This window comes from Chanodichthys erythropterus, chromosome 17 (genome assembly GCF_024489055.1).
Source record: "Chanodichthys erythropterus isolate Z2021 chromosome 17, ASM2448905v1, whole genome shotgun sequence".
In the NCBI taxonomy this organism is placed as follows: Eukaryota; Metazoa; Chordata; class Actinopteri; order Cypriniformes; family Xenocyprididae; genus Chanodichthys; species Chanodichthys erythropterus.
Genome location: NC_090237.1, coordinates 4,312,447 through 4,336,333, shown reverse-complemented (window position 1 = coordinate 4,336,333; position 23,887 = coordinate 4,312,447). Strand labels below are relative to the sequence as shown.

The following is a 23,887-nucleotide window of genomic DNA, read 5'->3' as shown; positions in this document are numbered from 1 at the left end:
CTTTGGACAAAAATCGAACAAACCTTGTTTTAAATGCAATTAATATCCAACTTGTTTCAAAATTCAAATCCCTGGTAGAAATGTGTTCACTTAATTTAAGTTTAAAGTAATACAGTATACATTCAGTAACTTATTTTTGATTTTTTCCAGATCTGGTCCTGTGGGTGTCAGTATCAAACAGTGATCACAGTTCACACCTGCAGTGAAGCTCCTCCCACAACAATTCACCAATAAATACTGGGAGTATTCACAAGAGAAGGACAAACTCCAGGTGTAGAAGCTGAAATCTGTGTGACTGTTAAAGATGGAGTTTATTAAAGAGGAGATTGAAGACATGAGTGATCCAGAACCATCCAGAATAAAACATGAAGATACTGAGGAACAAATAGGTTGGTGTCCATTCTTGATTCTTGATTCATTGTTGACTGCTTTAGTGGCTGTGAAATAATAATCAGTATGTGGATGATAAATGATAGAGAAATTAATCTAAATGATCATAACCCAGTTTTAATCATATTAACAAATGAATGACGGAACTGACCTTTGCACATCAAAGATACTTTGGTAACACTTTACAATAAGGTCTCATTTGTTAACATTAGCTAATGTATTAAGCCCTGAAGGCATTTTCTGAGTTGTTTTTTCTGAGTGACAAACAAAAAAGTAGACACGTAATTATATTTTTACATATCTTATTTGATGCAATGATTCCGGAAGATAATAAGGTAGGGGATTAATTCTTGTTTTGGTGATATATGAACTGCATCTGATTCAAATTTTGTGGTGATAACATAGCAGCTGTTGCTGCTGGAGTATCCAATCTAAGATGTAAAGGCTTCGTCCTCGTTTGCATTTAAAGATACATGCATGAAAACAGCATGTTTTCCTCCTACCCAAAATAGGGGCTTTCAAGACATCCTATAATAAATAATCCATGGGGTATTTTGAGCTGAGACTTCACAGACACATTCTGGGGACACCAGAGACTTATATTACATGTTGTAAAAAGGAGAATAATTCTTTCTCTTTAACTAACATGAACTAACAATGAGCAATACATTTGTTACAGTATTTATTATCTTTGTTAATATTGGGTAATAAAAATCTAGCTGTTCATTAGTTGTTCATATTACTTTTAATTTAATAATGTTTTAATAAATGCTGTAGAAGTATTGTTCATTTTTAGTTAATGTTAACTAAATTAGTTAATTAATGAAACCTTATTGTAAAGTGATACTGATACTTTATACTCGCACAGACAGTGTGTTTTTAATTTTCACATTTAACCTCATTGAACTGATTCTAACAGCTTAATATTTTTATTTTAGACCAGAAGAAAGTGAAGGAGCAAAGACACAAACTTAAGGACGTAAAGAAACACTGTGACTTCAAAACTCAAGGAACAAAAGCCAAAAAGCTGTACACCTGCTCACAGTGTGGAAATAATTTCAAAAATAAAGGAAACCTTAATGCACACATGATAATTCATACTGGAGAGAAACCGTATACATGCACTCAGTGTGGAAAGAGTTTTTCTCGAACATCAAGTCTCAGACATCATCTGTACATTCACTCTGGAGAAAAAACATTCAAGTGTGATCAGTGTGGAAAAGGTTTTAATTTTTCACCAAATCTAATTCGACACCTGAAAGTTCATTCAGATGAGAGGCCTTATGTGTGTTCTTTCTGTGGAAAGAGTTTTTCACGGCTGGACACTTTTAAACTGCACCAGAAAACACATGATGAAGTGAGAGATCATGTGTGCTTTGACTGTGGGAAGAGCTTTACTAGAGCTAGCTGTCTGAAACAGCACCAAAGAATTCACACTGGAGAAAAACCGTATACATGCACTCAGTGTGGAAAGAGTTTTTCTCAAACATCAGTTCTCAATACTCATCTGCTTCGTCACTCTGGTCATAAAACATTTAACTGTATTCAGTGTGGTAAAGATTTTATTTTGTCATCAGATCTAAAAGATCATCTGAAAGTTCATTCAGATGAGAGGCCTTATGTGTGTTCTCTCTGTGGAAAGAGTTTTTCACGGCTGAAGAGTTTTAAACTGCACCAGAAAACACATGATGAAGTGAGAGATCATGTGTGTTTGGACTGTGGAAAGAGCTTTACTAGAACTGACCATCTGAAACAGCACCAAAGAATTCATACTGGAGAAAAACCTTACAAGTGCTCATATTGTGACAAGAGTTTCACTCAGTCTACACACCTGAAATCTCATGAGCGAGTTCATACTGGAGAGAAGCCGTACCACTGAACTCAGTGTGGAGAGAGTTTCAGAGATGCAACAGATTTAAAAAATCATCTGTTTATTCTTACTGAGTTTTAAACTTCACCAGAAAACACACGATGAAGTGAGATATGTCACCTTTATTTATATAGCACTTTTTTACAATGCAGATTTTTTTCAGCAGCTTAACAGCGATAGCAGGAAAATAAAATTTTGTTTTGGCTGTATAGCAGCTCTAGGAAATTTTTTTATTATTGTCCAGCTTGAGTAAGTTGTGTTGTTTCATTTCCGCTGTAAAAAAATTCTGTATTTCTGCATTGTCTGTAAAGCTGCTTTGAAAAAATATGTATTGTGAAAAGTGCTATACATATAAATGTAAAATTGATTGAATTGAATTTGGAGTGGGAATAGTGTTTTACTTAGTTTGGAAATGTTAAATCACATGAGTGAAGAGTTTTAAATGTTTATCAAGCCTTTTGTTTTTTTTAATGTCAAATAGCAAATACCGTAAGATAAAAATGTTTTTTTTTTCCACTCAACAGTCAACAACTCTTAAAGTGTAAACTAAGTGATTGTGAGTAAACAAGTGTTTCTTGAATTAGATATATTCATGTCATTTTTATAAGTGTACTAAATTGTCTTCTGATTGTACATTCTATTATCAGTGGAGCAGTAGCATGTGTAGAAAAGTTCCTAATGGTTACTTGATTTGTGAGTAGCTGCAGTAAACACTCGCTTGAGGGCAAACAAGGCTATCAGAGTGTTGAAGTAAGCAGGTGTAAGTAGGTGTTCTCGGTTAAGTTTTTTAATGTGCATTGGTTAGAAAATAAACATGAATTATTTGTAAGTTTTTAGAATAAACTTAGTGATCATAAACTATATATTATTATAGAATTCTTCATAAACACAAAGCAAAATGTATCCAAAACCATACAGTCAGTGTTTTAAAGGATTCAAATATGCAGAAGATGCTGGAAAACCAAACAATCTGCAGGACCTGGAGGATTTTCTGAAGAACAGTGCTCAGGACAAACAAGGGACTCATGAACTACTCACTAAACTCTGTAACACTGCAATCACCTTTTCCATAGTACTAAAGTAGTGAATAATACTGAGAATTACTGCGAGTACATTGGGTTCTAATATATGTAAACTTTCTGTATGTGCTGTCTACTCCTTGTGTACTGTGTATTTTGTGTTAATGTGTATATTGTCAATTGTACATACATTGTGTTGTTTATACTGCCATGTACAAAGACTGCACCTAAGAATTTCACTGCTGGTACACTTGTGTATACATATGACAATAAAGAGATTTGATTTGACTGTGAAAGTAATGTCTTTATTGAACACATCCCATTGTTTGTTAGCTTAAGCACATTGTGTGACTATACTTGTGACTTTGATGAAGATCAAATGACATTTTATGAGTAATTAATGCATAAAAACAACCAATTCAAAAGGGTTCACTTACTTTACATTTTAAAACATACAGTACCAAACACTGGGACTGTACCTAGAAAAAGAGGAGTACTTTGCACACATATGGAGACAAGCTTAAATCCTGTATGGTGCGTTCCAAACGGGATATATCACCCTCTGAAGGGCACTTCAGAGTGAAATCAATCATGGCCGCCATATTGAAGGGTCGTTCTAAACCGAAGTGCTCAAAACAGGCCACTTCAAAGGGCCCTTCTGAATGACAACTGATGGACACTCCAGGCCCCCATGATCCTTTGCACAGGGAAGTTGTTTGGTGTCACAGAATGGGTACTGAAGGCTCGGAGTTCGTTTTTACCTATAAATGTATGTATAGTATTTTTCTAGAGATGTTATATTTTTTATAGTCAAAACGACATTGTACTTCAACAAAAATGCTTTACAGCTACCTTTATCAGTCCATTCAAATGTTTCAAATACATAGACACAATATACAATATGGTACAAAAAACTAAAAATAAATAAATAAATAAACTAACATTAAACAAAAGGCGCAGCTTTCACAATCTACTCAGTTCAGAGCATGTTTTTTGGCGGTCAACCAGCCTACAAAATGTGCGACAAAGGCGTCTCCTCAATTGTCTAGTTAAAATGATGCTGAAGTGCATTCCAAAAAAGAGAAAAATAGTTTTTTGACCCCTACACCATTCATCCCTTTGAAGCTAGGGAATAGGGATGAGCCCTTCCGAATGGAACGCAGGGCTTGTCTCCATATGTGTGTAAAGTACTCCTCCTTTTCCAGGTACAATCCCAGTGTTTGGCATTTTGTCCCCAACAGGAGCTGAAAAAGTCCCCCTTTTACAGCAAATTCAAAAAACACCCCACAAATACATTGCAAAAAAAAAAAAAGCCAACCAATGTACATGACAATGAGCAACACCTCTACAGAGTCTAAATTAAAGGGTGTCTACCTCAACGGCTTAATATTTAAAAATATGGCAAAGAAGATTGTCAGGTGAGGCCACTGGAGTAAATATACACAAAAGAAAGTGAATAAGGCTCAAGGTAAAGTATTAAGAGTGGTAGGATATATAACAAAGATAATAATACAAATACAAAGAAGTGGTCATGAAGGTGAACAATCAGATGAAGGTCACATTCAGCTGTGAAGGTGAATGTTGGCCTTGATTTCAAACAGGTTCACATTTTCCATTGCCATACAACAAAGGACACAAACAGGGTGTCGCATTTACTTGTGATATTATTACAACTGAATTGTGTTCCTCCAGAGTGAATGCCCTGATGCTGAAAAGTCTCATATTTCTAAACCTCATCACACCATTTTCTTTCCAGAATGAGTCTGCAAATGCTGTTTCAGGTTTGTGTGATATGTGAAAGCTTCTCTTCAGAGTGAACTCTCATGTGACTCTTAAGGTTTCCTGTGGTTGAGAAAAACTTTCCACACTGAAGACACTTGTAAGGCTTCTCTCCAGTGTGAACTCTAATGTGAATCTTAAGCTGATCTTTCATCGTGAAGCTCTTTACACACTGAGGGCAGGTGAACGGCTTTTCTCCAGTGTGAGTTCTCATGTGATTCTCAAGGTTTGATCGGTATTTGAAACTCTTTCCACAGTCATGGCACATGCAGGGCTTCTCTCCGACATGAATTTTTACATGATTCTTAAGGTGATTCCTGTCTGTGAAACTCTTTTCACACTGATGACACTTGTAAGGCTTCTCTCCAGTGTGAACTCTCATGTGAATCTTAAGGTCTCCTTTAACCGTGCAGCTTTTTCCACACTGAGGGCAGGTGAAAAGCTTCTCTCCAGTGTGAGTTCTCGTGTGATCCTCCAGTTTCTCTCTGTTCGTGAAACTCTTACCGCAGTGATGGCACATGTAAGGATTCTCTCCGATGTGAATTTTTACATGATTCTCAAGGTGAATCCTGTCTTTGAAACTCCTTTCACACTGGTGACATACAAAACATTTCTCTCCAGAGTGAATCCTCATGTGCTGATTAAAGTGTGCCTTAAATGTGAAACTCTTTCCACACTGATCACAAACAAACAGCTTCTCTCCAGTGTGAATTGTCATGTGAGTCTTAACACTTTCTTTTTGTTTGAAGCTCTTTCCACACAGTTTGCAGGAGTAAGGTTTCTCTCCAGTGTGATTCCTAATGTGGGCATTAAGCTCTTTCTTCTGTTTAAAACTCTTTCCACACTGAGAGCATGTGTACGGCCTCTCTCCGGTGTGAACTCTCATGTGAATTTTAAGATTTCCGTTTTGTGAGAAGCTCTTCCCACACTGTTGGCAGGTGTAAGGCTTCTCTCCGGTGTGAACTCTCAAGTGGTCATCAAGGTTTTTTTTCAGTGTAAAACTCTTTCCACACTGAGGGCATATGAACGGCCTCTCTCCAGTGTGGATTTTCATGTGGACTTTAAAGTTCTGTTCTTGTGTGAAACTTTTTCCACACTGTTTGCAGGTGAAGGGGCTCTCTCCGGTGTGAAATCTCAAGTGGGCTGTAAGGATTTTTTTCTGGTTAAAACTCTTTCCACACTGAGCGCATGTGTATGGCTTCTCTCCGGTGTGAATTCTCATGTGGGTCTTAAGATTTCCTTTTAGTGAGAAACTCTTCCCACACAGTTCGCAGGTGTGAGGCTTCTCTCCCGTGTGGATTTTCATGTGGACTTTAAGGCAGTCTTTTCGTCTGAAACTTTTCCCACACTGTTGGCAGGTGAAATGACTTTCTTCAGTGACGTTAAGGTAACTAGTTTCTGTTTTATGAGTCTGTGAGACATATGAAATCATGAAATCATGACATTTCTCATACTGAATTTTCTCTTCCATTTCATTCAGTTCTTGACTCTCCTCTTTCAGAGTGATCAGGTCTAGGGTAAAAAGAAACAAAAACGTGTTTTAATGGCAATAAAACATCAAACCCAACATGTATGCTAGATCATATAACCACTAAAAGAACTGAAAAAGGTGTGACCTGTAATCTCAGAACCTTTTGTCAATATTGTTAACTCTTTGTTGTCTTTAGGACACGTCCCAAATACTTCCCCCTTATAAAGAGACAAGTCAGAAGTACTTCGAGATTTGAATCCCGTCCGAATCTCCCATGTCTGTGTTTTTCTCACACGAATTACCGTGTAGTAAATTACATATTGTTTTTCGGCAAACGCAGCATTCCTCTGAGAAATCGAATCAATAAATTGTATTATACTAACGCTTTGCCTCATGTGCTTTTTGACCTACATATAGATAAACAGCCACTTGTACAACTTGTTAAGTTTACTTTATTAGGGTTTTAATAATACATTTCACAATTACACAAAAAGTTATATTTTAAAAATGTGATTTTATACATTTTATGATGTCCAAAAGGCACCGAATACCAGGAATGACCAACATTATGGAAGCGTCAGGAGTTAAACACATACATCGCAGGAACGCACAATAGTCAGAAGACGAGCGGGATTAAAGGGATAGTTCACTTTAAAATGAAAATTACTCCAAGCTTTCTTACCCTCAAGCCATCCTAGGTGTATATGTATCTTCTTTCAGACAAACACAATCAGAGAATTATTTAAAAAATATCCTTAGTCCTCCAAGGTTTATAATGGTTTGAATGGCTGCCCAGATTTTGAAAACAAAAAAAAAAAATGCATCCATCCATTAAAAAGGAATCCGACGTTCTACACAATGACATGACATACATTGTCTGAAAGAAGATAGTCATATACACCTAGGATGGATTGAGGGCGAGTAAATCATGGGATAATTTTCATTTTTGGGTGAAAAACAGTCCCGTGCAAGACCATAACCTGACCCAGGAGAGCTGGTTAATAACAGATCTCAGACCTGTCATTCATCAACATATTAGAAAAATACTGTCCTCTCAACCGTGTTCAGTTCTGCAGAATAGCAGTTTTTGTGAAGAGCTTTGAATATTTAATATTGTCAGCTTCCATGTGAATCACACAAAAATGTGACAAACATAAAACCAGCATTTATGTTGTTTCTTCCTCAAAAGGAAAAAGTGTTTTTCAGTCTTATTTCCTTTTAAAAGTTAGTATTTCCAGGAGTGAATGCGTCTTAATCTGTATGTCTGGAGATAAAGTAATGTTTAAAATATCCTGATTTGATAGTGATTTAAGGTTTAAAAAAAAAATAAAAAATCAATTATTGACAATAAAAGTTGATCACTTTCATTTGCTTGGGTTATCTCTTTAATGTTGTTCCTAATTTAATTCGTACATGTCATTAATTCTGTCATGAGGCAAATAACACAGATAAAAAGATTCATGACGCAAAAGGAAGACTTTGAAAATTAAACCAACCTGTTTGTTCCTCAGTATCTTCATGTTTGACTCTGAACTCTTCTTCAATCTTCATGTCTTCAAACTCCTCTTTAATAAACGCCATCTTTATAATAGTGTCACAATCTCAGTCACTTCACCAGGAGTTTTTCTATGTGTTTGGACACTCTGTCATGATTAAGATTAAGAATAATTAACAGAAAGAAAAATAAATGCAAACTAAATCTCTGTGTGCGTCTCAATCAGCTCCCTAGTTCAGTACTTAGCGCACTGGTAAGGGAGTGAGAGTTAATGCACTTAAATGATCTGATTAGACAAAAAAAACACCCAAAACTAGCACTATAAATTAACAAAAGAACACAGATTATAGAGACAATTCATATTTAGACATTTATGATTTACATGTGTTATGTATTGATTTGTATAATATATTTAATAGATAGACTTGTCAGTTGATTTGTATAAGTTGTCATTACACATGCTGTGATTCATGTGCTCACAATTATTTGATTTAATTTAATGTGAATGGGTTTTTGAAAAGTTCTGTTTCTCTATCATTACTTGCCAGTAACAAAACAGTTTTTCTATAACGTAATGCTTCACTGTATAGGGAGCAAAATGAAACGCACCTTTTGTGTTACTCATTTGTGGTAGTGCTTCACTGATAAATAAACTATGTTCATTAATGTTATTAGATACATTATAATTTTACATAAAAAAAATGAATTTCAAAGTTCTCTATATAATTGTCTAAACGAGTATATTGGTTTAAACATATCAAATGATTAAATAAACAAACCTTTCTTCAGCAGAATCCTCACAGATGCAGGAGCGCGGCGCAGACTTATGACATCATGACGCCACACCAAAAATAAAAGTCCTGTTCGCACACTCAAAATAATAGAAATTCACATACAGAAAACGCATTCAAATGATAAGATAAAAGATTAATTCACAGGATAAATTGCAGATTTCCACATGATTTGTGATATTCTCAATCATGAATAAAGTCAAGTATTTTGATCTTCATATTATAAAGGATTGGGAAAAACTTTCTTTTTTTTTAAGTTTTCAATATTTCAAAATGATAAGAAACTAAGTTTTGCAATCTGAAAATATAGTAAAAAGAAATAACAGAACCTCTGCTTTTAAACAACAACAACAAATTATTCTAGTGTCATACATTCTTTTTAATCATATCTTGAAGTTTCATAAAAAGCAACATTTTGAACAAAAAAATCATGTTATTGTCAAAGACTACATTTGGATTAATGTTCAAAATATAAATGGAGTCCATCAATACCCTCATGGCTTTACAGTCATACTCTTCATGGGTTCAACATTTCATCACGTAACATTCAGCAGTTTTGATTTATATGCTGTTTAATGACTGATGGTTACAGGAACACACCAAGCCGACAGTCGGCCGTTGGGCAGTTTTTGTTCGTCGGCCGACTAAGTTTTCCCAGTGTATAGGCAGGTACATACCAAACCGACGATTCTGATTGTCTGTTCAACTACTGCCACCTACTGGTACGGAAAGGTATTTCATTTTACGCAGGCGCAGAATGGACGTGCTACTTGGCCGTCGGCTGTCGAGCGTTGGTTTGGTTTGTCAGGACACCTTTGGACCCAGACGCTGCCGATGTGAACCAACCCCTCAGTCTGCTTTCGTCACCACTAATTCGTCAGCATCGGCTTGGTGTGTCCCTGCTTTTAAATTACTTCCTTCGATTGTTTCCGCATGTGTAGACTTCCTAATTAAAAGTATTCTTATTTATTTTTAGTCTAAAAGACGTATACTAATATCACACTTGAATAAACTTGTATTTTTAAAGGATACTCTGTAACAAAGAACTCAAACAGTCTTTCATTTACATGACTTTTTATATGTATTTCTTAGTGTCATGATTACACGGATCACAACTGAATTGCTTTTCTCCAGAGTGAATGTACAGATGATTGCTGAAATGTCGCCTTTTCATCTTCTTGTCAGTCACTTTGTACAATGAGTTTTCAAATGCCGTTTCATGTTTGTGTGATATGTGAAACACATGTCGCACTGATGACATTTGTAAGGCTTTTCTCCAGTGTGAATTCCCATGTGAATCTTAAGGTTTCCTTTAATTGTGAAGCTCTTTCCACACTGAGAGCATACGAACGGCTTCTCTCCAGTGTGAGTTCTCATGTGATTCTCAAAGTTTGTTCTATGTATGAAACTCTTTCCACAGTTTTGACATATAAAACGGTTCTCTCCTGAGTGTGTCCTCTTGTGGAGATCAAGGTGAAATTTATATCTATAATTTTTTTCACACTGGTCACAAGCATATGGCTTCTCTCCAGTGTGAACTCTCATATGGACATCAAGTTCTTTTTTCTGTTTGAAACTTTTTTCGCACTGAGTGCATGTAAACGGTTTTTCTCCAGTGTGAATTCTCATGTGAATCTTAAGATTTCCTTTTAGTGAGAATTGATTCCCACACTGAGGGCAGGCATAAGGCTTCTCTCCGGTGTGGATTTTCAAGTGATTCTTCAGATGACCGTTTTGTGAGAAGCTCTTCCCACACTGAGAGCATATGAATGGCTTCTCTCCAGTGTGAACTCTCGAGTGGGCTGTAAGGTTGTATTTTTGTCTAAATCCCAGTCCACACTGAGGGCATATGAATGGCTTCTTTCCACTGTGGATTCTCAAGTGGTACTTAAGGCTTTTTTTTCGATTGAAAGCCTTTCCACACTGTTGGCAGGTGAAATGGCCCTCTTCAGTGTGAACACTCATCTGGACTTTAAGGTTTCTAGGTTCTGTTTTATGAGTCTGTGAGTAACTAAACGATTTCTTCACAGTCATGAAATCATGACATTTCTCATACTGATTTTTCTCTTCCATTTCATTCAGTTCTTGACTCTCCTCTTTCAGCACCATCAGGTCTAAGGTGAACAGAAACAAAAACCAAGTTAACAGCAGTTTAATGGCACTTAATACCAGGAAGAAATGGGGCCTAAGATGCGTTTTGGTCGATTGGATTCCACAGTTGGAAGCGGGAGACACATACCCGTTTCCACCAGGTATTTTAATCAATTCTCTTTAGTCCACTTTCAACCACTTCTGTTCTGTTCGACGGGAGGGTCTATGGGCGGATAAATGTATGGATATTTTCAGATCTTTCGATCTAATGAATCTATCTGGCTCACGCAATTTCCATAATGTTTACACGTTATGCAAGTCGGTGGAGAGCAGGCGGTCTTTAGTGGCTGTTCAAACAAATTTGACCACATAAGCGTTTACACTACGAAAGCAATTCGGTCAAATGCATTTTCAACTATCGCTGGAAGTGGTCAAAAGTGGACAAGCTTTTACACCCTGTTTAAACCTGTATTTATTGTTGTCCACTTATGATCCGATTGACTAAAACACATCCTGATACCAGGTGGAAACAGGGCCAAAGACATGAAAATATTCAGACATGTAAAACATCAAATCAAACAACATACATGCAAGATCCTATACCCACTAAACAACTGAAAAAGGTGCACCTGCAATCTCAGAACCTCTTGTCAATGTTATTAATTCTTAGCTTTCTTTAGGATACGTCCCGAATACTTTCAAGCATGGCAGCTATTAACACCCTTATAAAAACCCACAGTAGAGCACTGGATTGGGATCCTGTGCTTCCGAACACAAATCTAGCAGGATCAGGCAGTTTGAACTTTGCTGCGGGTGGGAGGTCAAAAATATACACCACAGGTCCTGGGAGTCAAGAATGGAGTCAACAAATTTTCAGGAAAGTAAAATAGGCTTGTGATGGCTAGAGGACTGGGTCAGAGCATCTCCAAAACTGCAGCTCTTGTGGGGTGTTCCCAGTCTGCAGTGGTCAGTATCTATCAAAAGTGGTCCAAGGAAGGAACAGCGGTGAACCTGCAACAGGGTCATGGGTGGCCAAGGCTCATTGATTCAGACCAGCTTTATCGAATGTTCACGAATGTTTATTGGAAACTATAATTATAACTATAACTATGATTTTAGAAAATGGCAAATCATTGAATTACATTGGTAGCAATGAAATGTGACTATAGTTGACTAACAATGCTTTTGGGAAATGCACCCCTGAGCATTTAGTTCAGCCCAATCCTATTTCTTGATTGTTTTTCCTAATTTAATTTGTGCACGTCATTAATTTTGTCAAGTTGCGTGTAGTAAATAGAGATAAAGATATTCATGATGCAGAATGACTGAAAAAAGACTTTGAGAATGAAACCAACCTGTTTGTTCCTCGTCGTCTTCCTGTTTGACTCTGAACGCTTCTTCAATCTTCATGTCTTCAATCTCCTCTTTAATAAACGCCATCTTTATAATAGTGTGAAACTCAGTTGCTTCACCAGGAGTTTTTCTGTGTGTTTGGACACTCTGTCATGATTAAGATTAGAATAATTATTAGAAAGAATAATAAATGCAAAGTAAACTAAATCTCTGTGTGCATCTCAATCAGCTCCCTACTCAGCACACTGGTAAGGGACTAAGTCAGAGAGAGTTAATGGACTTAAATGACCTGATTAGACAAAAAAACGCTCAAAACTAGGGTTGCCAAGTTAAGAAATTGTAAATACAGAACAAACCTGATTCTTTATAGGAAAATAAGAGACAGAATAAGGGACACTCCGGGGCTCTAGACTCATTCTTCCCACTGGTGCAACTAACTTTCTCAGTTGGTCGCACCCTTTTTTTATATTAATCATAATGACCTTGCGTGTTGATGAATAGTTCTCTTAATTTGTATATGCTGATTTTGCATTGATGTAAAGACTGACAGTGACTAAAAATGTGATATTTGTTAAATATTTTATTCTGAAAATTGTTTCCAACAAGCATAAATTTAATAGAAAACAATACTAACAGAAGTATTATTGCCATGGGTGTTATTTTATTAAAGTATTACTTCCATGCTTGTCATGTGACACACCACAACCACAATAGCCCTGTATTGCAGATGTAGCTTTTATTTTAGTTTTTCCTTTTTTATTCAAAATATTCACAAAATTGTTGGCTATGTCATCAACTACCTCAAATTCATGTAAGTGAATGTGTTTTGTTGTTAAAAAAACTTTATAATGATCATGTTAGTTGATCTACAATGCAGAATGAGCGCAACCATGTTAGTTTGCGCCGCAGTTCAAAGAACAGGATCTGTCGGATTTACAACACATCAATTCATCCACTTCTCCTGAAATAGATAAAAATAAGTGGCCAGTGATGTGGGATAAGAATAAACTATATAGTTATGAATAAAACACCTCTTCAATTTATAACTGAAAGGACTGTTATTGCCGCATTGATATTGTTGTATCAGGAGATCCAATAAATGAAGTGTGCTCTCCTGACAAATCCCTTGGACAAAGCATAAATGACACAGGTGAACTCAAAATTAACATGAGTGATTTTATTGTGCAAGGTCTGCAAAAGGAACAGGACAAAGCCTCAAAGAAAGATGCCAAAAAGAAGATGAGAAGGAGGAAGGACAAAGCCCAACCAGGAGAGGATCATCTCTAAAGGAAGAGAGATGATGCGATTAATCAGACAGCAAGATTAATTAAATAAAAGATTAATTAGTAATTGTACAAAATGTTTGGACTTTGACACACAAGGCTGACGCTCTGACCAGAGAGGAGCCTCAGTGCTGGCTGTAAGTAAAAATAGGTTATAAGAGCAACAGACGTGGCGGGAGAGAAGCAAACTGTGTCTCTTCATGCAGTTAGTAAAATCAGATATAGAAGTAGAGAAGAATTCATGCATCTCTCACTTTGCAATGAAAGGTGTTGCAACTGCAACCACAACATGTATCTTATGCTTTGTAACAAAAACGTGCTGCAGAACACCAGAAAGAAATGGCATAAGATGAAATCATCTGAAGGGTAACAGGAATCCAGAGGTGTTAAGCTTGACTTCTTTGTCCAAATAAGAAAAACCTGTGCTAAGTGTTAAAATATGTAACCCATGCAAGCTATAAATTGTGAAGCTTCTAACAGAACGAGGCTAAACCTCGTGGTGAAGACTTCTCGCTTAATATGTTTATTATTCTGAACTTTGTTATTAAAATGAAGCCATTGTATGTGTCGATTCTTAATCCTCTCTAAACAAGTCAATAAGTATTAGGCCCTATCACTGCCATTATAAAGTTTGGATGTGTAAGGATATTTATTAATATAACTCTATAATATAATAGATTGTGTTCATAAGAAAATAAGAAAGTCATATACACCTAGGATGGCTTAAGGGTGAGTAAAGCTTGGGCTAATTTTAATTTCAAAGTGAACTAATCCTTTAACAAAAATGAAAGTGTAAAGGTACATTTTAAAATGTTGGCGAATTTAAATTTATGTATATAATATTTGCCAAGAATATTTTTTTAGAGGGGTCAGAATCGAGTATCCAAAAATATTTACTTCAAGGGTTACAAATATAGCTGGATATAACCTTTAATAAATGTGTCAATATTTTACCATAGTTGTTTAGTATAGAAACATGACCAAAATAAACAGTTTTTTGTTTGTTGTCAATAAATTAGCCGTTAGCGCGAGTCTGTGAAGTGAGATCGCGCAGAGGATTCCGCTGGGTCTTAAAGCCTTCGCGAGTCAAACAGTGATTTGTCCCGAAATATTAATTGATTGATTATCGGTTTAAATCGTTATTCGTGGAGTCTGAACTCTTGTGTATATCTTTGAATACAGAATAACTGTGTTCCGTGATGCTTTCATACAGAAGTCTTCTTTGCTGCCTTAAATACTGGATGATTCAATATCATTTCTGTTACTGAAGCGTGTGGATGTGCTTTACTCATATAAACTATGTTCATGTTATTACAAACATTACAATGTTACATTCTAAATTAATTAATTGCAAAGTTCAGTATATAAAAATATGAACGGGTTGTATTGATTTAACCAATATAAAAGATTAAAAACACAAACCTTTTTTCATCAGAACCACAGATGCAGGAGCGTGGCGCAGTCTTATGACATCATGTCGCCACACCAAAATAAAAGTCCAGGGTTGATTTAAAGGATAAATTGTAAATTTACAAAGATATTAATACCACTGAGATTTTTCAAAAGCTTCTGGTATATATTTAAATGTAAGCAAGCTTTCAGTTCAAGAGATAACATTTGTCTGCTATATTAATCAAAGATAACTTTTTTTAAAGATCGGTTTATTTTTGTTCTTTATGAGCACTTGAGTTTAGTGTTTGTAGGTGATTAAGAGGTTGTTGTGTGGACCTTGATTTATCATGTTTAGTTTTATTTTGATTTTAATGTGTGATTGCTCTCTTCAAAAATCAGCTGTTTCTTGTTTCTCTCTACTGTTAAGTGGTTGCGCACCATTTTTACAAAACGTCGCAAAAAATGTTTTAAACGGAAATGGTGGTGCGTTGAAAACCTTGTTCTGATGATGCAACAGTTGCAACTATGGCAGCTGAGAAGGCCATTCTTTGTGTTATTTTTGAAGAATTTTTGGAGCCTGATGAAATTAGTATAAATTTGTGTTTAATACTGCAAAATACACACTTTACAGTCACTGCCCTTGCCGTCCAGAATAAAAAAGAACATCCCAATCGAGTGAAGGGATTTATGATAACTGTGGTTCCTAATGATTGTGATCCAACATTTTCCTTGCATTTCATGATGAAAAGACAAACATTTCAGATGAGGGATAATCCTGGGCCGAACATTTTTGACACACCCACCAAACGAAAAAACGTATCTCAAAACCATTGCACACCTTTTCTAGGAAACATGTCGTTCAACCCAGAAACTGTAGCAAAACGTTGCGCACTGGTTTGAGCTTGAACATGCCCCAGATTTGTCATGCTGGCGCTCTTGGTAGCAATAATTTTCCTGTAAATATTGCATAGCACACTGTAGCCATCGAGCCTGGTGAAATGCAGCCACGCTTTCAATCTTTTCCACATGTTTTACATCTGTGGGGATTGGGACGCTTGCACACTACAGCCTCACACATGAGCCGCATCTCTGGGTGTAACCAGCGTAAACTGCTGATTTTTCTTTGATGCCTCGCTACAGCCAATCACCAGCAACTTTTTTGTGTATTGTCTTATTTTGACAGTAATTATGAATATAAAATATAAATATAATCATAATTTGCAGTTGAAATTAGGCCCGAAAATTATGTCTTTTCAATTTTCACTTTTCAACCAAATTTTGGCAATGTCGTCTTTTCAACGAGTTTTTACTAGGTGGGTCAGCCTCTTTAAACTATACTTGTTAACTATCTTATGGGTTATTTTAAAGCCCTAAATATTTAACATGTCTCATGTTTAGGACAATATTATGCAGTTATGCATTTTCCCAGCAGCATCGATATACAGTAGAAACTCGATATACCGCCCAACGCTAAACCTGTGCCCTATTTTATCCTTATAATAAAAATGAGCGACCTTCATAGCTGTTTTATATACTAATATGTAATCATCAAAATGCTCTATATCTGAACTAAATTAAAGGCACCATATGTGTTTGCTGTTGAAGTAATTCGGTATAAATTCAGTAACTTATCTTTGATTTTTCCAGATCTGGTCCTGTGGGTGTCCGTATCACACAGTGATCACAGTCCACACCTGCAGTGAAGCTCCTCCCACAACAATTCACCAATAAATACTGGGAATATTCACATCATCCTACAAGAGAAGGACAAACTCCAGGTGTAGCAGCTGAAATCTGTGTGACTGTTAAAGATGGAGTTTATTAAAGAGGAGATTGAAGACACAAGTATTTCAGAGCCATTCATAATAAAACATGAAGATACTGAAGAACAAATAGGTTGGCGTCCATTCTTGATTCTTCATTGTTGACTGGTGGCTGTGAAATAATAATCACAGCCAGTTTTAATCATATTAACAAGTGAATAACAGAATTGACCTGTGCACATCAAAGATATTTGATACAGAGACAGGTGTCTTGTTTTCTGTTAAGTGTATGTTTTTTTTTTTTTTTTTTTTTTTTTTTTTTTTTTACATTTAACCTCATTGAACTGATTCTTACCGCTTAATATGTTTATTTTAGACAAGATGGAAGTGATGGAGCAAAGACATAAACTAAATGAAGTAAAGAAACACTGTAACTTCAAGCCTCAAGGAACAAAAGCCAAAAAGCTGCACACCTGCTCACAGTGTGGAAAGAGTTTCCAACATAAAGGAACTTTTAACGAACACGTGAGAATTCACACTGGAGAGAAACCGTTTACATGCACTCAGTGTGGAAAGAGTTTCTCTCATGCATCAAGTCTCAATAAACATCTGCTCCTTCACTCTGGAGAAAAAAACATTTAACTGTGATCAGTGTGGTAAAGATTTTAATTTGTTGTCATATCTAAAACAACACTTGAATGTTCATTCAGATGAGAGGCCTTATTTGTGTTCTCTCTGTGGAAAGAGTTTTTCAAGGCTGAAAAGTTTTAAACAGCACCAGAAATCACATGATGAAGTGAGAGATCATGTGTGTTGTGACTGTGGGAAGAGCTTTATAACATCTACTCAACTGAAACTACACCAAAGAATTCATACTGGAGAAAAAACCTTACAAGTGCTCATATTGTGACAAGAATTTCGCTCGGTTTGGACACCTGAAAAAGCATGAGCGAGTTCATACTGGAGAGAAGCCGTACTACTGTACTCAGTGTGAGAAGAGTTTCAAAGATGCAACAGGCTTAAATATTAATCTGTTTATCCACTCTGGAGAAAAATTCTGTTTGGGGAGCGGAGTGTCAGCCAAATGCGCCAGCGTACCCAGCTTGACCAGAAGTCATGACACCACAGCTAATATCCAGATATACATTTGTTGCTCATTCTCAATGGTTTATATTTCTTGTGGAATTTGATTGCACTGAGGACATGATCAAATTGAATCCATATATCAATAAAAATTGTGTAATATACAAAATAGTATTTTAATGTCTGTTATCTCTTTATATTTTTAATGTTTACAATTTAAACTATTTCTTATAAATATGTGACTAATTTTAGAAAAAAAATATGAGTAAATAAATCCTTGAGAAAGAAAAGTCACTGTATAACAGGAATGACCCATTTACTGTTATGCGATTTCCTGAATGCGGCCCCTTTAAGAAATATGACGCTGCGCGCTTTCACTGAGGATGCGCAGAAGAGAGAAGCGCGCCGCGAGAGCTCCTGTGTAGTTTTGTGTTCTTCTCTTTTTTTCTTTTTGTTGTTTCCTTTGACGCTATTATAAATGTAACAGTCGAAAATGTTATGTTAAGCGCGAGAGACGTTACGAGTGCTAAAACGTTAACAATTTGAAGCTGAGAGTGTCGCTGTTAACGATCGTGAATGAAGGACAAATGTGGAATATTTTCTTCGATGCCGTAAATTTCCAGTCTGCAGGTCAGAGTTCAGTTTATAGTGTAAGAACTGATGTTTGTGTTGCCTAAATGTATATTGTTCGTAGTGTAATGTACTGAGAATGAAATATAGTCATTGATTTTGACCAGCCTCTATTCAGTTACATTGTTATATTAGTTTGATTTCTGTTTAATTCATATTGTATTAATAAAATAATTTAACCTGTGACTTATTTCACCCATATAAAATCTGGAGTTTCATAAAAAGAGCAATCTTCCTATAGAGCCTTTTTAAATGCCACCTATATATAACCACATCAAAATTATCCATATTTCTAAAATCAAGCACACAGGGTAAATTAATTTAAGATGTGTTATTACTAAGTATTTCAGTATAAACTCACTAAACTTGAATTTGGCAGATCTGGTGTCCCTTACAACAATTCACAGAAAAAAAGAAAGCTTCAGTGAAATAATGAGCAGTATATGATAAATTATATTAAAAATGCATCTAAATGATCATAGTCTTTTATAGTAGGGGGAGACCGGGGGCAATTGTAAGAAATTTACTCAAAAACCTTTTGAAATATTTGGATACAATTTTTTTATGTCAGTAACTTGTATCTGTTTTCTACTTGTTAACAGTTAATCACCAAGTTTTTTTTACAAGCAATGTTAGAGTCACACTATTGATTGAAACATTAGAAGTCAAATGTTACATCTGCCCCCATGTGCAGGGGGAATTGTAACAGTATATAGGGACAATTGTAGTAACACATGTAATACCTTCATATAAATACCAAAGATCACAATAAACTTCAGAGAAAATAGATATACTTATAAATGTCCAGTATCCATTTCATCCATATTATTCAGAACAATTAATTAACTCCCCTTGCTGTTTTCCTTGGTCTGAATCAAGGCATGCTGTGAACAGAGAGTGTACAGGGCCTACTTAGTAAAATGGATCCCCAGATTGAGAGGCAAAAACATCTCTCTTAAATAACTGTAATTTATTAATCTATTTTGATGTCCTTACTAAGCTGGACACTATTTTGATGGTGTCAGGGGAAATTGTAATGAAGTGTTACAATTGTCCCTGACTGTACCACCCAGTGTCAAACTACCCTGCTAGCTAGAAACAACAAAGCTAATGTATGACAAAGATACATAGACAGTAAAAGAAATGGACACAGCGACCCCATTGGAACTCCATTGAGTCAAGTGAAGCCCATTTTTAGCGATTTATAGCACTTCCGTTTCTGACGCACAGACTCAAACTAAGCTTGACGACGTCCGCAACCTGTCTGACAGATGTAAATCTTCTAGTAGCTGTGCGTGCAAACTGCCATCGTTAATCTTGCAGAGACGGCGAGCTTGAGCGGGGAGTTTTTTGGCGTGAGTGAGCAGGAGTAAGTATTCTGATTAATTATTTTGTATAGTATTGTAAAATGTAACGCCAGTACGCCATATTAAGATAATCTCCCCGATTGTCTGCGAGCTTCTCCTCCTGTCTGTACGGTAATTTCTCTACTGTGCGACAGAGAGTCGAGTGGTTATGACGCAATCGTTAGCTTATTTTTACAAAAACTGTTTCTATGGGGCCATAATGTAACATAGAAGGTAATGGAGCCTTTTATACATTGTCGTGTATCTTTGGAAATAAATAATGGACAAATGGAGTCTTTAAACGCCTCAGATGTAAAGTTATTCACTGTCAAAATGACGCCAAAATGAATGGGAGTCAATGAGGATGCTAACGCAAGTGAAGTTCTGCTACAAGATGGCAGTACGCGGCCGACTTCAACTTCCGGTCGACTTCCTTGGGCACTGCAAAGATATCAAATGTTAGACAACAGAATGGTCATCAAAACGAGACAGATTTAATTTCATAGCTGTTAATGGTAAAGACAGTATGAGGAAAATATATCTCAAAAATGAGTCTTTGTAGAAAAACTTTACCAAGTATGATTTAGAAGCTTGTCCTTTGAGAGGGATCCTCACAGAGCACATGCAAAATAAGTTTCACGGTTCTGTCTCATTTCTGATTGGTGTAATTTGAGATGTTACAATTGCACCCTGTTACATTTGCCCCCGGTCTCCCCCTACTCTTTATCCACATTTTGATGGTGTGCTAGATTCCTTATGTCCCATCATTCTCAGTCCCTGACTGTTGATTTCTGTCATCTTGTTAGATTTCTGATTTAGTTTAGGTATTAATTGATTAATATAAACTGTGCCCTCTTTCATCCTTATAAAATCCTGGGTTACATAAAAATTATTAACCTACATTTGTTTTATATGCTACCACTTATATGTAACCATCAATATACTCTATAATTGAACTACATTAAAGGCACCATATGTATTTGCTGTTAAGCTGAATTGATACTGGATAATTCAGTATCAATTCAGTAACTTCTTTTTGATTTTCCCAGATCTGGTCCTGTGGGTGTCAGTATCACACAGTGATCACAGTTCACACCTGCAGTGAAGCTCCTCCCACAACAATTCACCAATAAATACTGGGAATATTCATATCATCCTACAAGAGAAGGACAAACTCCAGGTGTAGCAGCTGAAATCTGTGACTGTTAGAGATGGCGTTTATTAAAGAGGAGATTGAAGACATGAGTATTTCAGAACCAATCAGAATAAAAGATGAAGAGACTGAGGAACAAATAGGTTGGTGTCCATTCTTGATTCTTCATTGTTGACTGCTTTGGTGGCTGTGAAATAATAATCAGTTTATGGTTGATAAATGATTCTAAATATACGTTAATTATTATAACCCAGATTCAATCGCTGTAATGGGTGAATGACCGATCTGACCTTTGCACATCAAAGATACTTGATACACAGACAGGTGTTTGTAATTAAAATACTCAACCTCATTGAACTGATTCTAACAGCTTAATATGTTTGTTTTAGACCAGATGGAAGTGAAGGAGCAAAGACACAAACTACGTGACATAAAGAAACACTGTGACTTCAAAACTCAAGGAACAAAAGCCAAAAAGCTGCACCTCTGCTTACAGTGTGGAAAGTGTTTCCAAAATAAAGGAGACCTTAACAAACACACGAGAGTTCACACTGGAGAAAAACCATATACATGCACTCAGTGTGGAAAGAGTTTCAGACAAAAAGGAAACCTTAACACGCATATTAGAGTTCACTCTGGAGAAAAACCGTTTACATGCACTCAGTGTGGAAAGAGTTTTTCTCAAGCATCAGGTCTCAATAATCATCTGCGCATTCATTCTGGAGAAAAACCATTTAACTGTGATCAGTGTGGTAAAGATTTTCTTTCATCATCACATTTAAAACAACACCTGAAGGTTCATTTAGATGAGAGGCCTTATGTGTGTTCTCTCTGTGAAAAGAGTTTTTCACGACTGGACTGTTTTAAACAGCACCAGAAAACACATAATGAAGTGAAAGATTATGTGTGCTTTGCCTGTGAAAAGAGCTTTACTACATCGAGTCATCTGAAAGACCACCAAAGAATTCATACTGGAGAAAAACCTTACAAGTGCTCATATTGTGACAAGAGTTTCGCTCGGTCTGGAAACCTGAAATTACATAAGCGAGTTCATACCGGAGAGAAGCCGTACCACTGTACTCAGTGTGAGAAGAGTTTCAAAGATGCCACAAGTTTAAAAAATCATATTTTCATTCACTCTGGAAAAAAAACATTTAACTGTGATCAGTGTGGTACAATGTTCTTCTTGTCAAGAAATCTGAAAAATCACCTGAAAGTTCATTCAGATGAGAGGCCTTATGTGTGTTCTTTGTGTGGAAAGAGTTTTTCACGTTTGAAAAATTTTAAACTGCACCAGAAAACACATGATCAAGTAAGAGATCATGTGTGTTGTGACTGTAAGAAGAGCTTTACTAGAGCTGATCATCTGAAACGACACCGAAGAATTCATACTGGAGAAAAACCTCACAAGTGCTCATATTGTGACAAGAGTTTCACTGTGTCTGTAACCCTGAAATCACATGAGCGACTTCATACTGGAGAGAAGCCGTATCGCTGTACTCAGTGTGAGAAGAGTTTTAGACATTTATCAAGCCTTATCTTTCACAAGAAAAAATGTGAAAAAAAGTGATCAACATTCGTTTCATGTCAAATGCATTATAGTAAATCATGTGAGATAAAATATGAAGTCTTTCCTAATAGCACAATATTATCTAGATTAATGTTCACTTATTTTAGTGATTACTCAATTCATTTGAATTAGTTTGATTATCTCTTTATGAACTTTTTGAAGCATCAAATTTGTCTTTGCAAAGGCAGTCAATGGAGGAACAGGTATCTTTCAGATTTCAACAAAAAGATCATAATTTGTGTTCCGAAGATGAATGAAAGTCTTACAGGTTTGGAACGACACGAGGGTGATTAATTAATGACAGAATTTTCATAGAAAGAGAAGTTTAAAGCTTAAAGGATTTCGAATGTCGACCACCCAAAGCGTCTTCTGGGATTATTAACGGTTGGATTCTCTCAAGTCTGTATTTGATGCATCTTCGATATCAAGAAGGCATCCAGGTACTTTCATGCATCCTTTGTACTTGCTTTCTTGAGTATTGAAATTAAACTTCGATGGTGAATGATGATGTAAAGTGAAAACACGAGGATGCAAAATTGCTGTAGAATACATATTTAGAAACAGCCTCAATTTCTTTGTTCCTTCCTACTCCTGTGTGTCCTGTCTCCATGTTCTCCCTCAGTTTCCTGGATTATCAAAGAGAGAAAGTACTGTGTGTTACTGAACTGTTTCATTGAACTACAGTGTGTGTGGTGCAGCTTACCAGTCTGGACTGATTATCTTCTTTCGCTGGTGGTTGTTTGAAAAAACAGTTTCAGCATTCATAATAAGAATCATTAATAATAATTGAGCAAAAATAACTGATAATAGTTATGCAGCAAATCAGCATATTAGAATGATTTGTAAAGGATCATGTGACACTGAAGACTGGAAAATTCAGCTTTGTATCACAGAAATATATTACATGTTAATTTTTTTTAAAATGTAAACAGTTATTTTAACATTTTACTGTATTTTTGATAAAATAAATGCAGCCTTCTTTCAAAAGCATTATTGTTTCTTTGTGCACTGTGTGACAAATTAAATGGCATTAAAATCCAAGAAATTCAAAAAGGTCAGTAGTAGTTTGCATGCCTGTAATTAATGTTGCTTGTTTAACTTTTTTTAATCGTAAACAGTTTGCAAATATTCCTGTATAGTCATGTTCAGTTGCTTACATTATAACTGATTCTTCAAGTGCCGCACTGCTCGGTGTATGTGAATAGTAAATGCCACTTTCTTCGATTTGATTTGATCTCAAACATTTTGATACTGACGAGCGCTTTAAAACCTCTGTACTGATTCTGAGCATGCTAAATAGATTCAAATGTTTGACTCAAGTGGGCCGTGCAGGCCATTTGCAGGCCAACACATTATTGCAATGTAAAGGCAGACTAATAGATTACTAGAAAAATATTCAGTGAATATT

At 36.1% G+C, this 23,887-nt stretch overlaps 3 protein-coding genes and 1 pseudogene across 4 annotated transcripts; 2 read left to right on the top strand and 2 right to left on the bottom strand.

Annotated features, from left to right (window-relative positions):
* Positions 1-304: 304 nt before the first annotated feature.
* LOC137005202 (zinc finger protein 184-like) lies at positions 305-2,341 on the top strand (annotated as a pseudogene).
* Positions 2,342-3,588: 1,247 nt separating this feature from the next.
* On the bottom strand, positions 3,589-8,855 carry LOC137004330 (zinc finger protein 234-like). Its single transcript, XM_067364574.1, has 3 exons — positions 8,804-8,855; positions 8,026-8,172; positions 3,589-6,570 (listed from the first exon to the last, which is right to left on the bottom strand). Exons 2-3 carry the CDS (start codon positions 8,108-8,110, stop codon positions 5,057-5,059), a joined length of 1,599 nt encoding a protein of 532 aa, XP_067220675.1. The 5' UTR covers positions 8,111-8,172; positions 8,804-8,855; the 3' UTR covers positions 3,589-5,056.
* An 866-nt stretch (positions 8,856-9,721) lies between these two features.
* LOC137004362 (gastrula zinc finger protein XlCGF57.1-like) lies at positions 9,722-14,996 on the bottom strand. The gene is made up of 3 exons (XM_067364618.1): positions 14,965-14,996; positions 12,262-12,406; positions 9,722-10,929 (listed from the first exon to the last, which is right to left on the bottom strand). The coding sequence occupies exons 2-3, from the start codon at positions 12,344-12,346 to the stop codon at positions 10,001-10,003; spliced, it is 1,014 nt and encodes a 337-aa protein (XP_067220719.1). The 5' UTR covers positions 12,347-12,406; positions 14,965-14,996; the 3' UTR covers positions 9,722-10,000.
* Positions 14,997-18,176: 3,180 nt separating this feature from the next.
* On the top strand, positions 18,177-23,461 carry LOC137004338 (zinc finger protein 883-like). 2 transcript variants are annotated; one of them, XM_067364583.1, is made up of 3 exons: positions 18,177-18,410; positions 20,806-21,052; positions 21,299-23,461. In XM_067364583.1, the coding sequence occupies exons 2-3, from the start codon at positions 20,968-20,970 to the stop codon at positions 22,477-22,479; spliced, it is 1,266 nt and encodes a 421-aa protein (XP_067220684.1). In that variant the 5' UTR covers positions 18,177-18,410; positions 20,806-20,967; the 3' UTR covers positions 22,480-23,461. The 2 variants fall into 2 exon arrangements, with proteins under 2 accessions (XP_067220684.1, XP_067220685.1); XM_067364584.1 differs by having other exon boundaries at positions 18,177-18,430.
* The last annotated feature ends 426 nt before the right edge of the window (positions 23,462-23,887 follow it).

Bases quoted from the DNA above. Each gene is read 5' to 3' on its own strand.
- LOC137004338 (XM_067364583.1), top strand. From the start codon at position 20,968: ATGGCGTTTATTAAAGAGGAGATTGAAGACATGAGTATTTCAGAACCA. The intron at 21,053-21,298 runs GTTGGTGTCCAT...TGTTTGTTTTAG, and splicing joins AGAGACTGAGGAACAAATAG to ACCAGATGGAAGTGAAGGAG.
- LOC137004362 (XM_067364618.1), bottom strand. From the start codon at position 12,346: ATGGCGTTTATTAAAGAGGAGATTGAAGACATGAAGATTGAAGAAGCG. The intron at 10,930-12,261 runs GTTGGTTTCATT...TGTTCACCTTAG, and splicing joins AGACGACGAGGAACAAACAG to ACCTGATGGTGCTGAAAGAG.
- LOC137004330 (XM_067364574.1), bottom strand. From the start codon at position 8,110: ATGGCGTTTATTAAAGAGGAGTTTGAAGACATGAAGATTGAAGAAGAG. The intron at 6,571-8,025 runs GTTGGTTTAATT...TTTTTACCCTAG, and splicing joins AGATACTGAGGAACAAACAG to ACCTGATCACTCTGAAAGAG.